The sequence below is a fragment of the Humulus lupulus genome, chromosome 2, assembly GCF_963169125.1.
Source record: "Humulus lupulus chromosome 2, drHumLupu1.1, whole genome shotgun sequence".
In the NCBI taxonomy this organism is placed as follows: Eukaryota; Viridiplantae; Streptophyta; class Magnoliopsida; order Rosales; family Cannabaceae; genus Humulus; species Humulus lupulus.
The window spans coordinates 19,227,374-19,245,297 of NC_084794.1; the positions used below are offsets into that span (position 1 = coordinate 19,227,374).

The 17,924-nt window shown below is 29.4% G+C and overlaps 1 protein-coding gene across 2 annotated transcripts; it reads left to right on the forward strand.

Annotated features, from left to right (window-relative positions):
* Positions 1 to 6,862: 6,862 nt before the first annotated feature.
* LOC133817419 (prohibitin-1, mitochondrial) lies at positions 6,863 to 10,822 on the forward strand. Of its 2 annotated transcripts, none has more exons than XM_062249931.1 (6): positions 6,863 to 6,988; positions 7,593 to 7,775; positions 8,072 to 8,188; positions 9,430 to 9,600; positions 9,797 to 10,009; positions 10,261 to 10,822. In XM_062249931.1, exons 2-6 carry the CDS (start codon positions 7,602 to 7,604, stop codon positions 10,453 to 10,455), a joined length of 870 nt encoding a protein of 289 aa, XP_062105915.1. In that variant the 5' UTR covers positions 6,863 to 6,988; positions 7,593 to 7,601; the 3' UTR covers positions 10,456 to 10,822. The 2 variants fall into 2 exon arrangements, with proteins under 2 accessions (XP_062105915.1, XP_062105914.1); XM_062249930.1 differs by having other exon boundaries at positions 6,882 to 6,988; positions 7,578 to 7,775.
* The last annotated feature ends 7,102 nt before the right edge of the window (positions 10,823 to 17,924 follow it).

The following is a 17,924-nucleotide window of genomic DNA, read 5'->3' on the forward strand; positions in this document are numbered from 1 at the left end:
CTTTGTGATTGTCAAAACAAACTAGCGATAACATTGGACCTAATTCTAGAGAAACAAAAATTATAAGATTTTTTATTAAAATCCTAAATTACTCTTTGATCGAATTATAACCAAATGATAATATGGTTTTATATTTGTAAATTTTAATTTATTCTTGAATTTTAATTTATTTTAAAGGTTATCTCTTATACATTTTAGGACTCACAGGGTCTATCTGTTGTGTAATTTTTAAAAATTTAGGGTCATATATGGTATTTAACAAAAACTTAGGAGCATAAAATGGTATAAACTCAAATAAGAATAAAGAGAAGGACGAAAATAAAGAAAGAAAGAAAAAAATAATACATCACATTCAATTGGGTCTATTCTTATATTTCTTCTTGACGAATGGAAGACCTAAAAGAATTCTTACACTTGAAAATGCATTGGTCTTTATTATTTATGTTCACATTTCCTTTAATTTGAGTATGTCTCTTATTTTCTATGAGAACCAAATACATCAGAATTAAAATTATAGGAATTTAGCATATTTTGAAAATGCAATTTCACATTTGTGCCATGTTTTTACACACCTTTGCAATGTGAAGCTTGTCAAAAACAACAATTTAGTTTAAATATCAAAGTGTATGTATAATGGGCTATGAAAATCATACAATAACTCTATTTATAATATATTGCCTAAAAGATAGTTTTTTTTTTTTCATATTAAACTGAAATATGGACGACATAGAAAGTTTGCTCGAAACATCAAATTGGGAAAATATACTACAATCTTTGGGGATTGAGAAACTCGCACGTGATATTGAGACAAGTGATGTCGAGGGGAAGGTTTTGAAATCCCTTGAAGAGTGGGAGGAATTTTATTACATATACTCTTTGTGGGTAGGCTTCAACGTCCACAGAGCAAATGTAAGGAAAAAATGGGAACATCACCATGTGAAAATGGGTATGTTCAAAAGAAGGTTTTCGCAAAGACACGAAAATTGACAAGGCCAGTAGGAGCAAACGAAAAATTGCTATTACTAGGACAGGTTTCCAAGCTAGTTTTCAGGTGGTAGTGATGGGAGATGTTGGTCCATGGATTAGCAAGGAATTCCAAACTTTGCACAACCATGACACGACCGCATTAGATGAGTTGCAATTTCTGAGATCAAATTGTTCTGTGTCAGAATCCCTAGTTGCTCAAGTGAGGTCAATGAACCAAGTTGGGATAAGAAATTTACACATCATCTCTCACTTGGTAATGCAGTCTGGTGGGTACGAAATGATGTCTTGCCAACTACGAAACGTTTACAATAAGGTCGCCCACGTCAAAAGGAAAGAGAAAAGATGTACAGATTTAGAAGGTGCTTTGAGATATTTGGATTGTTTGTCAAAGAGGGATCCAAATTTATTCATTCAATATCAATATGACATGGAGAATAGATTAGGGAACCTATTTTGGGCAGACAGATTTTCTCGACGGGACTTCGTCACATTCGGTGAGATTATTGGATTTGACACAACATACATGACAAACAAATATAATAAACCTCTGACAATTATTATGGGCGTCAATCATCATTCCAAGACCTAAATATTTGGAATGGCGTTGCTTAACTATGAGGATGAGCTAACTTACTTTTGGTTGCTTAAAATTTTTATTGAATACCACAATCATGTAACACCAAAAGTTGTGGTAACAGATGGAGATGGAGCTATCAAAAATATTGTCTTGGAGTACTTCCCAAATGCAACTCATCGGTTATGCGTGTGGCACCTGTGTACCAATGCTTTAAAAATTTCAAAAGACCTGCGATTCTTAGAAGGATTTCGAGATGTCATGTACAACTATTACGCAATAGAGAAATTCATTCAAAAAATTGGGGGGGGGGGGGGGTTAATGCACAATTTTGACCTCCATTTTAGCCAATGGTGCACCGACACTTATAAAAGTGGTCATTCATGGGCAGAGACATACCTAAGAGGGAAATTTGTGGGCGGAATGAGGATAAACCAAAGATGTGAGTCCATGAATTCAAGTATGAAAAAATTCCTACATGCAAGTTATAGTCTCTGTGAAATTCGTTACCTCGATTGACACTGCTATGACAAAGTTGAGGCATGTGGAGAGAAAAGATGATTACAATAGTCGACACAGTAGTCCTCTAATACTAGGTCCCAAAAATGCTCTTACGACATACCATGAGCAATGAGCCAAATTCTACACAAGAGATATGTACTATAAAGTGGCTCATCAAATAAAAGCAGAACATATGTATTTTGTCAACAATTGTGAAGACAACGGCGAATCATTCTCGTACAGTTTTTCAAAGTTCCAACATGAGGATAGAGTGTACAATGTTCATTACCAGCCACAAGAGGAGAAATTCACATGCCATTGCTTGCTTTTTGAGAAAGACGACTATCCGTGTAGACATATTTGGGTTGTAATGAAATACTATCAGATGAAGATAGTACCACAGTCTCTCCTGCTAAAATGGTGGAGTAAGAATGCAAAAGCAGACCTACTTCTCGAACTAAATCAACACTCCACCGAAAAGTAACAATTATTTGAAATGGATAGGCAAACATCCCTCGCTTTTGATACAAACTTGCTAAGCTATTATGCTTCCAAGTGTGAGCGATCTTATACCAAAGCGAAACAATAAGTGGCAAGACTAACTGCAATGTTCAAGGAAGCACTCCATTGGAATCAAACACTAGTAACGACTCGAGACCATCTCCAACCTATCAAGAAAATGAAAACATTACCAGAGGCCCAATACCTTGTAGAACTAAAGGATCAGCATATGCAAGAAACACTAAGGACAATGTTTCGATAGAAATGTCGGATGGAGCCGTTAAAACTAAAAAGAAGTGTTCGAACTATTATTCTGCCGACCACAATTGAAGAACATGCCCCCGGCTGGTCGGTCTACTGCCTTCTCACAGTCAAGAGCCTTCACTAAGTAAGAGAACAGAACATTCGGTTAAGTTCGACAAACCTAGATGACCATCGAACTTTCTGACAGAATGATAGTGGAAAGTGACTAAGTGTCTATTTTCGTAGGCTTCCTGTCCTACTTAACAATTAAAGTGTTTTGTAATGGTTTAGGCTACTGAATTAGTATAACAATTGCATTAATGTAAGTGGCTAAGAGCAGCTACATAGTAGATTTGTTTCAATGGTAAAAAAACTAATGATTATGACATAGTTCAATCATATTTGTAATGTCTTAAAGAAGGTAGATTAATGTTGATCAAATGACCAATGCTAAATATATGTTCCTTTTTTTAGCGACGCTTCACTCTAATTGAAAAAATTGGATAACAAATTGACTGTAATCATCTTGTGCACTTTCTCTTCATTATATACTACGTGTATCACTATTATTCAAATTTCATTAATTGTACATTAACAAATAAATTCATAAAAAAAAGTCATCTTTAAAATTAAAATGAAAGATTAAAAAAATTTAAAACAATTACAATTACTTAATACATATCGCGTGGATTTGTATCTACTATCAATAATTAAGGGATTTTAATAGTAAGTAACTTTATTAGTTTTTTTTAATTGATTGCTTAAAATATATGTGCTTGTCACCAAATAGGCACAAAATCATTTTAACCATGTTTAAAGCATAATATTAATATGAATTATGTAATTAATTAGGAATAAAAAAACAAAAACATCATTGTTACTACAACTCACCAAACATGTTTATTATTGTTATAAATTGAGCAATATTTTTTTATTGCGTAAACTAATAATATTGTTATCGTTGTTGTTAATCAGGAAATAAAATAAGTGTTCATTGTTTTACTAAATTTTGACTACAATATTTAATATTACGTACACTAATATATTAGTTGATCAATATTTTGATTGTTGTAAAAATAAAACAAATTCTCTATATTAAATATAATATCTTCATTACAAACATATATCTTAGTTGACCCAAACATAAATTTAGACCTAATAAAAAAATGTTATTTAGAATTTTTGTCCCCCAAACTATAACCAATGAGTTGTTGTGCCCCATGATATTTTTGAGCAGTTAAAAATTATCCATGAACTATTCAGAGTGTTGTAAATTGAGACTTCTGATAAGTTTTATCTCATGTGGCTAACGAATTGATGATGTGGCTATTTGACCACTGACTTGTCATTGCCACGTCAGCACCATGTGCATAATTTAAAGTAAAAAATCATTTTAAATTAAAAAATATATGTTTCTTATAAAAAAATAAAATTAATTTTTTTAATAAACTCTTAAATAAAATTTTCAAAATTTATGAAAATTTTATTTAATTAATCTAATAAGAATTTATTCAAAAAAATTAATCTTTTAAGAATTTAAAAAATATATTTTTTGAATTGTTTTGAATTTTATTTTTTTAAAGAAATATATATTTTTAATTTTAAATTATACACATAGTGTTGACGTGGCAATGACCAAATAACCATGTCATCAATTTATTAGCCACATAGGATAAAACTTAATAAAAGTCTCACTTTACAACACTGTGTATAGTTCGAGGGTAATTTTTAACGACTCGAAAAAATTACAGGGCACAATAATGTATTAGGGAGACAAAAATCCTACATAGCTTAAAAAATGTGTCAATTTTATGATTTATTTCACTGTACTCTACCCTTTTGGGTTGGGTCATGCCCATGGACTCAAACGACCCCATGAGCTTGTTTTAAGCTGTGTGTGTTGCAAATTCTCATAAACAATGTGCCAAATCTAGAGTCAATGTAAAAAAATAATAATTATGTATTGTAGCTGTAAATTACCCAAAGATCAAAAGTTAAAGATGTACAATTACTAGAAAATCAGCTACATCATGTAACTATTCACATAAAAAAGTATAAAACCGGTTATACCCGGTGGCTTGAACAATAATAATTATTGTGCGATGGGACAAACTTTACTATTTAGCCTTACTTTTTAACAGAAATAGTGTTACAATGTCAACAAAATAGTGTTATTAATTGGAGCCCACTTTGACTTATTTTTACTGAATCGTTATATGAACGTAATATAATCCAATACCATATATATATATAAAACAAGCTGCTTAGTGGACTTACAAAGGTGAAGGAACCATTAATCTTGCGATGAGGGTGGAGCTGAGCTGGAGATATAAAAAACAATGTTGAACTAATTTCAGACAGTAATAAAAAAAAAATGGAGTTGTTGGAGATTGTGTTTTGATGAGAGGATGAGAATTTGGGGTTCTCTCATTTTGGATGATGAAACTAACTTAATTTCCTAGTTTAAATTCATTATGCATTATGAAAAAGTTACTTATATAAGGAGTCCAAAATTTTCCAGATTTATAATCTTTACTTTCTATTTCCATATTTCAATTAATTTTCTAAAAAAATCCACGTAAAACCTTATTAAAAATTCTAGATTTATAAAAATAAAATCCCTAATAATAATTGCCAAAAGTTCTTTTTTCTTTTTTGGAAAATTTACATCTAGCACCATATTTTGTATCTTATTTACAAAAATATCGTGATATTTTTAATTTACACTAATGCCATTTTTTTAGCTATTTTTTCAGGTTTTGTTGCCTTTTGTTTCCTTCACGTTTACTGAGTTCTCAATTTCTCTCTCTTCTCCTTAACTTCAAAGAAAAATTATGGCTATACCGTTAGTCAGTTGGGCTCAATAATAGTACCATCATGACCTCAATGTGGTCATTTTGATATTTTGGAAGCATATATTTTTTCGCCATCCCTAGAGAAAATGACCGAAATAAAAAGCAACATTTCAGTTTCTTTTTTATATTTTGTTAACAAAAAACTAACTAAATTTAAACTAAAACAAAGTTCATTATACCAAAAAGTTTATTCATATTTTACATTTAAAAGATACTATATAGTATTCTAAATAATTTTAAAGCTATTTTAGAAATATTTCAAGAATTTTTTTTAAAAATATTCTTTAGGATATTGTTTGATAACTTTAAAATAAAATATAAGAATACTCTTTTTGGTAACTCACTAAGTTTGTTGGCTGCTTTAAACTTGTGTCATACCCCAAAATTTAGTCATATATCAAAATGTGACCAATTAATATCTTAAATGATTTTAAAAGCAACAAAATGTAGTTTTTAAAAGTAAGTATACAGTATACTAAATAGTATCATTTTATAATAATTTATAGTAACTTAGAATTATAAGAGTAACTTTTTATACTATATAATAACTAATTAGTTTCTAAAATAAACTTGAATGTAACATAAAAGTATCTTAAATAATAAGACGTGTAAATTACACGAGTGACTAAAAAAGTTAATTAAAAATATTCATTTAAAAGCTATTGTGTATTATACTAAATTAATTTTTATTAATAAACTATATGATAACTCGTTATCCTGTATGACAACTTATTAGTTTCTGAAATAAACTTGAAGGTTACCAAAATGTATCTTAAATAATAAAATACTATAATATAATCTAAAAATAACTAATTGGTATGATGTCTACAAATAAGTTTTGGAGGTAACCAAAAGTTACTGAAATAATATGATATAAAAATAAAGCTTTTTATAAAAAAAAAAAAAGTGACTAATTGATATCTTATCGGTATCGTAAGTAATCAAATTGTAATTTTTTACAAAACATAAAATAAAAAAAAAAATTTGAGAAGTAGGATTTCCCAATTTTTTTCAAAATCTGGTATACTATACTAACGTATAGATATATATGTGTAAATAAGTTATTTTGGAATAAGTTTGCATTTTTAAGGTGTTTGTGTAAATTTCTACCTTTTTTAAATGGGCCTATTATGATTGGTCAAAATGAGATTTCTGGACAAGGCTCCGTTTGGCCCATTAGAACCTTAAACGACCTAAAGCCCTCTTCTTTCCCTCCAGTCCTTCTGTCTGTACCTTAAACCCTTTCATTTCGCTTTCTTGCCGTGCCTGTAATCCGTCGACCTAAACCCTTTTGTCTCCGACAATTTGAGCATTTGAGACTTGGAAGGTAATCTTTTCTTTTCATTGCCACTCTCTTCCCTATTCATTTTTCTGAAAAGCCATCTACTTCATCTGTTGGATCTAATGATACGAAAGCTGTAGAATTATTTTTTGAATATATGAAGTTTTAGGTGTCTTATGCGCTATTGTGGGACATAATTCGACAATTTCAAGTTAGGTTTGTTATTATGCTTGATTTTGGTGTTAGTGTTGGAAAGCAAAACCAATTAATATTTGGGTCTGTTTCAGTAGATAAATAACCTTATTGATACGAACCCTTGATTATATGACATATTCCCTATGATTTTACAACCTTTTGGAGTTCAAATGATGGTAGTTACAAGTCCACATTGTTTAAATGATGTACATATAGGCCGGGATTACTAAGTTTTGATTAATTTCTTATGAATTAGAATTTAAAGTTTATCATTATTATTTAGAAAGGATTGGGTTTTTCAATTCTGAGAACATATTTCTGATGGTCGTAGTAAGAGCCCAGGAGGAGCAACTAACAGCTCCTAAGGGCTCAGCAGCTGCAATTTGGGTATTTATTTAACAAATTTGTTTTTCTAACTTGTAATGCGAAAATATTGAAGTTTGTTTACATACAGGAACAAGAGATGGACTTGAAGAACGTTAAAGTTCCTAAGGTTCCAGGTGGTGCGGCTTCAGCTTTGCTTAAGATTGGCATTATTGGTGGAATTGGTCTGTATGTAGCAACTAACAGTCTCTACAATGTTGAGGGAGGGCACAGAGCAATTGTTTTCAACCGTATAATTGGTGTCAAAGACAAGGTTGTTAACTTTCCATTGTTTTTCGTTTTTCTATTTGGTATTATTCTCTTTTAGTAGGTTGCTTCATGCTGAAACTTACTCTTTAAGAAAAATAGAGATTGTTGAATAGAAAAAACAGTTATGTTTTATTGGTTGGATGTTCTACCTCATATTCGATACTATTTTCCTTCTTTGTTTAGGCCTTATACCTGTTATCGGTGCTCAGTTATACTTGTATTCCTTTGATTATATTTTTCTAGTTTTTTATTTTGTTAAATACTAGTATTACAGTACTTAACTTTATATTGGGCATGCAGGTCTATCCAGAAGGGACCCACATTATAATTCCATGGTTTGAGAGGCCAGTCATTTATGACGTCCGAGCCCGACCTCATCTAGTGGAAAGTACTTCAGGAAGCCGTGATCTCCAAATGGTTAGTGAATTTTATACATTTATTTTACAGAGAGCTGCTATAAGATATTTGACATTTTCTTATTGCCATGGTTACATCTATTAATGTATTGAGTTATCATAAAAGAGCATTACATATCACTCACTCGTGTGCCAAATCATTTGCATTCCCTGGATACTTGGTATGTTTGGTTGGGAGTAATGAAAATAGAAGAATGAGAATGGAAATGGGAATACCCTAGTGCAGTAGTTTAAATGGTCAGGCATGTGGTACACTCTCACAAGGTAGGTTCGAGTTCTTCCTTGGTACCTACATAGCAAATTGTTATAGTTTCTTACTCTTCAAATATTGTAGGGTTAGGCGTGGAACTTAGATTAAAAAAAAACAATGGGAATGGGAAAAGAATGAAATTTAATACAGTTGCAAAGAATTAATACTTTTTTTAATTGTGCGTGAGATTTTATTTTTGGCTGGAATAGCTGTTTCACCAAAATGGTGGAAAAACCACTCCATTATAATACCATTCCAATACTAATTTTGGGCTATGTGTTTCTTTCCATTTCAATCCTTTCCCCAACCAAACGGGGCCTAAGGGATTTCACTAATTTTATTACTTTTCTTTGCTTTTAATAGCATTATTTAGCTTATGTGTTTTGATATCTTAACTCTTAAGATACTTCTAGACGCTTACTTGAATTCTTGAGGGGTAAGCTTGATCAAGTCTAATGAAAATTTAAATGAAAGCTGTATAACATTATAATATGTCACTATGCCATTTAAGTAATTTATGAAGAACTTTTCAGGATTTTTGGGCTATGTGGCACCTGGTTGCTGATAAAAACTAGATTCTGTTATTAGTTTTCATACTTTCTGCTTTGTATATTACCAATTAGAGTAGATTCATTTTATAATGCCAGAGAATTCTATTGAGTAAAGTTTTTTGTTCTTTGAACTATAATTTTTCTTCTCTTGGTGGTTGGTGTGCCCTCAATATATACTCACTATTTTGAATGACATCGTAGTTAAGTTTTTTGGTGCTTGTTCCGAACTTTATTTTCCTAATTCCATCTTCCTTATTCATCTGGAGGACATTTTTCTTTAGCTAATGCTTATAGTTATTACTCTGATCTCTTTTTGAATGTGGCCTTCGCTGTTCATCGGCAAGTACTGGCCCCTCCAGTCCACTATTAGACTGGTTTCTGTTTTTAAATTTTTCTTTCCTAAATTTTAGCTAATAAAGATTTTTTATTAATTTCATACAGGTAAAAATTGGTCTTCGAGTTCTTACGCGTCCTATCGCAGACCAATTGCCTACAGTGTATCGAACTCTTGGAGAAAACTATAATGAACGAGTGCTGCCTTCAATCATTCATGAAACTTTGAAAACTGTTGTTGCACAATACAATGCTAGCCAGCTCATTACTCAGAGAGAGGTAGGCACCAGTGAATATTCCTAAATTAATATGTTGTAAATATTAATAGAGATGATAAAATGATCAGGACATTGATCTGGTGCAAAGCCATTTTTTCACTTGATAATAGCGCTCCTGTTCCTATTCATGGATTCTAAGCTTTGAGGCTTTTAAAATGCTCTGATCTATGGTTAAATTTACATTTTGCTGATTGTAGGCTGTTAGCAGGGAAATACGTAAGGTTTTAACTGAGAGGGCAGCCAATTTCAACATGGCATTGGATGATGTTTCAATCACTGGCCTAACTTTTGGAAAGGAATTTACTGCTGCAATTGAAGCTAAACAAGTAGCCGCACAAGAAGCTGAGAGGGCTAAATTTGTTGTGGAAAAAGCTGAACAAGACAAGAGAAGTGCTATTATCAGAGCAGAGGTCAGTTTATTAAATCTTACTCGATGCCCTCGTTTCTTTTTCTACTTACTTGGATATGGTCAAGGGGCTCAAAGTTTTCTGGAGCGCTAAAGCTTTTACATGAAATATTTACTCGATCGGCCTTGCCATTTCTTTAGTACTTTTCAAGCTTTTTATGCATGAACATGACATTCGTGTCTCCTAATTCTTGGTTTATAGAACATTTCCTTTTTTCTCCAAAATCAATGTGCTTGACTTTGACTCTTGTATAGGGAGAAGCCACGAGTGCCAAGCTGATTGGTGAAGCCATTTCAAACAATCCGGCATTTATCACACTTAGGAAGATAGAAGCTGCTAGGGAAATTGCACATACTATCTCCAACTCCGGCAACAAAGTTTTCTTGAATTCGGAAGATTTGTTGTTGAATCTTCAGGGGATGAATCTGGAGAGCGCGGGGAAGAAATAGAAAAACCGGCCTGAACGTGTAATTTCCATGGTTTCCAATACTGTTCATGCGAATATCAAATTCAATTTGGTAAAGGTGAACATGTTACTTTGCATTTTATAAGGACAGTGTGAAACAAAGGGAATCAAGTTTACAAGGCACCAACCCTACTGTGAGTAGAGAACCCAAAAGTAACTATGGAACTCGATGACATTCCATTGGGAGATCAATTTCATCATTGTTTTCAGCTCTTCGTTTTAGTTGTTTTGATGGGTAATCGGACAATCCGGTTTAAAACATTATTTTTGCCATTTTAAGGGTAAAGATAAAAACTAAATGAATAATAATATTAGAGAGAGCCAACTTCACAGCTGGAATTTTTCTTCTACTTTGGTTCCTAAAACAATCAATCTTCTGTAAATGTTGTTAAACAACATTCTACTAAAATTTCATGCCCCGCAAAGAAAACAAAATGCCTTGTATATTTACATATGGTTCTTACATGGCTATGCACAAGTAGTTTTATAATTAAAGAGAATTTTTTAAAAAATATGGATTTTATACCATTGCAAAAATACGGTAATTATATTTTTTTAATTTGTACGGAAAAATTTATTAAAGAAAAAATAAAAGTATAAAAACTAAAATATGAAAATACTATATTTTTTTATCATAATTATGTTTTTTTTTATTTTGAAAGTAATTTTATTTTATTTTTTTCCATCATTTTTTAATTATTTTTTTAGTTATTTTTTCTTTCTTTTTTTCCTTCCTTATTTTTTTTTAACATCTTTATTTTTTCTTTCCATTTTTCCATCATTTTCTTCTTCTTCATTTATCTATTTTTTTTTGTATTGTTTTTTTTTCTTCATATTTTTTCAGTTTTCTTTCCTTATTTTTTTTTTCATTTTTTTCATTCTACTTTTTCTTCATTTTTGTATTTATTCTTTTCTTTTTTTTTTCTTTTTTCACACATGAATTTTTTTTCTTTTTTTTTTCTACTAATTTTTTCATTCATATATTTTTTCTTTCTAATTTTTCATTATTTTTATTTTTATTTTTATTCATTCATCTGTTTTTTTTTCTTTCATCATTTCTTTTGTTTTGTTTTTTTTCCATATGTTTTTAGCTTTCTTTCCTAAGTTTTTTTCCCTTCATTTTTCTTCAGTTTTTTGTACTTATTCTTTTATCATTCTATTTTCTTTCTTTTTTTTTCCTTTTTTCACACATATTTTAACATTACATAATTATTTTACTATTTTATTTATTTATTATATTTTATTATTGTAATTTTTTTTATAGTTTTTTTCACTATATGTAAAAAAATTCAAATCAATTTTTTTCAGCATTTTCTTTTTACTGTAACTCTTATAGGAACACCAAAATTTAGAAATAAAACTAATAAAAATATGAAAAGGTGAATGGGTAACCAATTACCTTGATGGGAACATTCAAATCTAGGAAAAAAAATTATATGAAGAAGATGAGAGAGAAGGGAAAGGGGTTGGATATGATTTTTTTTAATCTTCAGATCTGTGGTAACTGGTTACCTTCCCGTTCTTTGTGTGCATATTTCTGGGAGTAACTGGTTACCTTCATGTTCTTTGTGTGTATATTTATCGGGGTAACTGGTTACCTGCATGTTTTGATGTGTGTGTATTTATGGTAACTGGTTATCTATGTTACTAAAATCATAGTTACTTCTTATTTCTTTTTTTAATGAAGTGTTCTTCATCTTTTTCCTTCAAATTTGATGTTTTTTTTTTTCATATTTAATATGAGTAACCCGTCACTCCTTTCATGGTAACTGGTTACCCCTTCTATGACAGAAAACTACTCATCTCTGGATAACTGGTTACCCCTCCTGGTACATGTTATTTAACCTAGCTCTAGGATTTTATTTACATAACTGTCAAAGATCAATCAAGTAACTGGTTACCTTACCCAGTATTTGAAAATATAAATCTAAAATCTAAAAAAAAAAGAAAAAAATGTTTATAATAAATAAAAAATAATTGTAAACACAATTCATATTACAAAAAAAAAATATTGCAAAACAACCAAAGAAAAATTTAATATAAAAAAACAAATAAGCTAAAAAAATAATAATCAAATTATAAACATACTCTATCAAAATAATAAAACTTGATTAAGAGTAAAACGATGACATTAACCAATTTTTATACAAAAATATGGGAAAATAAATCTACAAAATTGAAAATTCTTAAAAGAAAACCATAGATTAACATTTTCTTTAAAAAAAAAACCATATTTTTGCTCACACTATTAAAAATCTCATATAAAATATAATTTTCTCGTAATTAAAACCGCATAAATAATATGTTTTAAAAAAGGTTAGGAGATCATGGGATGGGTTGATGCTTTGAGGACAAAAAATAGTGGTACGTTAAAAGTTTTAGTCAATATTACGTGGTTGGCTCTTATTTTAATAGTACAATCTTTCCATTTGAACTTTAATGTTGTTGAGTTCAAATACGAAGATCGGCAGATCATGATAAAATAAATAAATAAAATCACAAGTCTTCGGCTAATAAAAGACTTTTTCAGCATGGCATTTATTAGTGATGTCTGTGATTCACGCTGATGATGAATTTGGGCCACTGTGTCGGCTTTATTAACGTGTTTTCTATTTCTAGTCTTCTTTCCCGCGGCTTCTTTCTCTTTTTCTCTCTATTTTTTTTCACAAATATTAATTAAATCTTGACACATTTTAATTTCTTTCTTACTTAATTAATTAATATTAATAATTTAGAAAAAAAAAATGTCACGATACTGTGTGCTGCCTTCATTTAAATTTTAAAGTAATAGTTTGATTTGATTACAGCAGTGCCCAGTTCTGACCCTCGACTCTTGCTTAATAATTGTTTTATTTTATCATCTTTAATTAATGCAAAAGTCTCTATAAAGTATATTTTCGACTGCAGAATAGATAGATTAATATATTTTATATACAGCTGGCACTAATTAAGATGAATTAAGGTTTATCGAATCATGCAAAATTCCATAACATGATTGTGCCAAATGGAAAACAACAAAATTATATTCGTTTATTATTTCTAATTATATAAGGATTTTTTTTTTGAAGAGAGGTAACTTATGAACAATTCTGTTTATATTTTAGATTATTTTTTGTTTCATAATTTTATTCCGTACAATAAACAATCAAATGCGTTCAAATATTAAACGTAACATGCATGTATAATCTACCATATATAGGAGACAAATAAAATTCTACCATAGTCTATAAAAATCGATTCACTAAAATGAAATTCTTCCTTTCCTCACTTTCCGGTTTGGTTATAAAAAAATATATATATTTATTGGAGACTAAATAGGATAAGAAGTATACATCACATGCGACAAAGTTAGTTACAATGAGTGTATAGATATATATAAATAAAACAAGTATGATATAAAATATAATGTCAACTATATATGAGCTATGTTATCCGCATTACGTGTGATATATATTAGAAGAATCAAGGAAAAGTGTAAAAAAATGGATTAGATATGACGCAAAGACCAGTTTAGATATGTTATATTGGGAAAACATATCCTTTAGTTTAGCTTACGTCGGTGGCTGCCAATGCCAATTGGCTCATACGCTTCCTTTTCTTGTCTTCCATATCCATTGCATACATCGCCCGCCTTCTTTTGGCCACTTTTTTCTATTTATTTATTGTCTCATTCTTGAAAAAAAAAAGCTCTAGTTGAGATATTTATTTTGATTGGATGTTGTGACTCATTCCAAATCAGTCATAGCATTATACAATAAAAACAAAATACATACTTATTACCAATTGAATCTTTGTTTGTTATTTTGTTCACAACTTATTTTTAACAACCAATAACTCAAAATGATCTCCGTTTTCTTTTCACTTTAAAAATAAATTATCTTATATGATTGTTACTATTCTTGATTCGAATTATATTGTTCCAAATTTTCATATGAGTATATCACACGTAATATTCCTATTTTACTTTTGATTTTTTCCAACAAATAAATTTACCATATTCTTTTCATTTTTTCTTCAATTTTTAGTTAAATAATAATAATAAAAAAAAGAACCTCGCGGTGTTATAATTTGACTCCCCATTCTTGATTTTTTTTCTATTTTAGTATTATTTAAATGACAACTATTCCAAAAGAAAAAACTATATAAATATATCCATCTCTTATTCTTGGAAAACGAAAATGAAAAGCCAAATGTATCTACGGTGCCAATTAATCTATCATTTGGCTATATATAAATACCTATTATTCACAATTTTATTTATATTTTCATGTGTATAGATACATATTGTTCACGTTTGAAAAAGTATTGGATAGGATTACATTAAATATTACTAAAAAAATAATGAAAATTGATGAATTGATCTTTTACTAACAATAAATTAAATGCAAAATTATAACATTTTTTTTCTTCCCATAAAATTACTGATTACATAAAGATAGATATTAAACAAAATTATATTATCTCACATTTTTTAATAAAATTAAGTTATTTTAGGAAGATTATTAAATTGGTTAATAACAAAATTATTTAATTCTACTTAATCGAGTGAAACTATGTGTAATTTAGTCATTCAAAATTAAAGATTTGTAATATTTATTTCAGCTATCAAAAATCTTTCTTAGTTTCATTTATTCCTTTCGTCCTTTTGGATTATAAAATCTTTTCTTATTAATTGTGTACCCACGAAAGAGATATCTTAACAATATTTTAAACTATTTTAAGCATGATTTATTTAATACGATTAATTAGATATCTATCAATTTATTTGTTAATAAGGTGGATTTATGATGTATTCTAACTTATTTTGTCTTTTGTTGATTGTAGATCTAAAAGAATGAACATGAAGAAATGATCTCATTATATCTATACAAATGTGAATAACTTTTGTTAATTATTCCCTATTTTGTCATTTTCATAGTACTAGAGAAATACAATTAATTATATGTAATACTAATCTCTTCCATACCTCTACTTTTATTATTATTATTTTTTTGTCTTTTTCACTTTTTTAAAAGCTATATATATTTTCCTGAACTAATTAAATTTACCAACAAAAACACATTTATTTTTATCTTTTTGGAAATTTTAATGGTAGGAGCTTTAAAAAGAGCCCTACCAGTAGGACTATTTTGTATGCTTAATTTGTGAATAGTTTTTTACGCGATTTTTTTATGACCATATATATTGTAGTTATTTAGAGTATCTTGTAAATTTTCAGAAAATTCTGAATAATTTACAGTGCCGAAAACTAGTTTAAAAACAGATTGTTGCACGCATGACTAATTTTTTTATGAGCGTAGAAAATAGCATGTTTGAACCTAATTTTCGCTACTGTAAATTATTCGAAATTTTCTGAAAATTTACATAATGCTTTAAATAACTATAATATACACGATCATAAAAAAAATCACGCTGAAAATTGTTCACGAGTTGGAAATACAAAAAATTCCCACCGATGTGGCCCTTTTTGAAGCCTAACCATAGAGTACTCCTTTTTGAATTTACTTTGTACATACTTAAATGATTTTATTTTTCATATTTGTATATAATCATAAAAAAAAATTTATACTATGTTATATATATATATAAGTCAAATTAAAATATATGATTATTGAAACACATAAAAATATAGTCTATGCTTTGTTTAAACACGCAAAGTGAATCAAAATGTATTGTTTAATCAACTTTCAAATTTTCAATAATTTATAATTATTAATTAATTGAAAATATATTACATTTTGTGAGAAATTATTTAAATCCTTTTAGTTTCAAATAGTAAGTGAACTTATTGCTATTTTTTATATAAAAAATTGAATATACACTAGGTATATCAATAAAATCAAATAATTTTCTAAAATATGAAAGAAAATCTAATTATTTATTTATATGAACATACTATTATAATTTTGTTTTACATATTTTAAACACATTTGTTACTTATTTATTGTTCAACAATAAATGTGCAATTAAATATTTGTGAAATATTTTTTCACAAACTATTTGTTGCGATTTGATTATTATTATTATCATCATCATTATTTTATCTTGTGTTTCTTTTTATTTGATTTAGCAGAAACCTTTTTTTTCTAGATGAAAAAGCACCGGGCCATACATCATGTTATTATAATTATAATTATTTTGTATTTTTTTCTAAATTACTTCATCAATTTATATAAATATTTTTATTTTTGTTTGAGTTCAACTTTTAAAAAAAACTGGCCTATAAATTTTAAGTAAATTTTAATTACCTTATCATTCATGATAATTTTGAGTCACTATTACTTAGAATAAGCATGATAATTTTCATGATAATTTTAAGAAACCTCTTCGTTTCTTCTATCCCTTTCATGCTATCACTTAGAATAAGCATGTCATCCACATATAAGCAAACAATGATCATATATCCCATACACGTTTTTGAATACAAACACTTGTCTCCATTGTTATGTCTAAACCCATTAGACATGATGGCTTGATCAAATTTCTCATGCCATTGCTTAGGAGCTTGTTTCAATCCATGTAAGGATTTTACAAGTCTACACACTTTATGTTCATATTTTGGTAGGACAAACTTTTCGGGTTGTTCCATATAGACCTCCTCATTGAGGTCACCATTAAGGAATGCTGTTTTGATATCCATTTTATGATCATACAAGCTATGTATGGAAGCTAAAGCGAACACAATTCTTATAGAAGTTGTTCCTGCAACAGGCGCATAGGTATCGAAATAATCGATACCCTCTTTTTGCCTAAACCCTTTAGCTACTAATCTAGCTTTAAAGGTTTGGATAGTGCCGTCAGTGTGGTATTTTCTCCTAAATACCCACTTACACCCAATTGGCTTAGATCCCGATGGGAGGTCTACCAATTCCCAAGTGTTGTTGGAAAGAATGGAATCCATCTCATCATTGATGGCTTCTTTCCAAAATGCACTATCTCTCGATTGCATAGCTTCTATATAAGTCTTAGGATCATCCTCAACGAGAAGTACAATAAGAATTTTCCTAATGACTTCCTCTCTATTTCCTTCTACCATGTAGAATGAAATTCGTTGAGAATCTATCTCATCCACTACTAGACTTTTATGATTTTTAAGCCTTTGACTTCTTCTAGGTTCAAAGGGCTGCTTTACATCTTTTTGAGAATTCTCCTCTTGAGAATCAACTTTGGATGTAAAAGCTTGAGAATTGTTCTCATATAACAAATTCTCCTTTAGAGATGTTGAAGCTTGAGAATTGTTGTCACATAACATATTCTCTAAAAATTCAACTTCTCTAGATTCAATCACAATATTAGACTCTAAGTCTAATAGCCAATAAGCTTTATTATTGTTGGCATAACCAACAAAAGCACACTTTATGGCTCTTGAACCTAACTTTGTTCTATTAGGTTCATTTTTCTTGCAATATGCAAGACACCCCCATACTTTGAAGTACCCTATGTTGGGTTTTC

Bases quoted from the DNA above. Each gene is read 5' to 3' on its own strand.
- LOC133817419 (XM_062249931.1), top strand. From the start codon at position 7,602: ATGGACTTGAAGAACGTTAAAGTTCCTAAGGTTCCAGGTGGTGCGGCT. The intron at 7,776-8,071 runs GTTGTTAACTTT...TTGGGCATGCAG, and splicing joins TAATTGGTGTCAAAGACAAG to GTCTATCCAGAAGGGACCCA. The intron at 10,010-10,260 runs GTCAGTTTATTA...ACTCTTGTATAG, and splicing joins GTGCTATTATCAGAGCAGAG to GGAGAAGCCACGAGTGCCAA.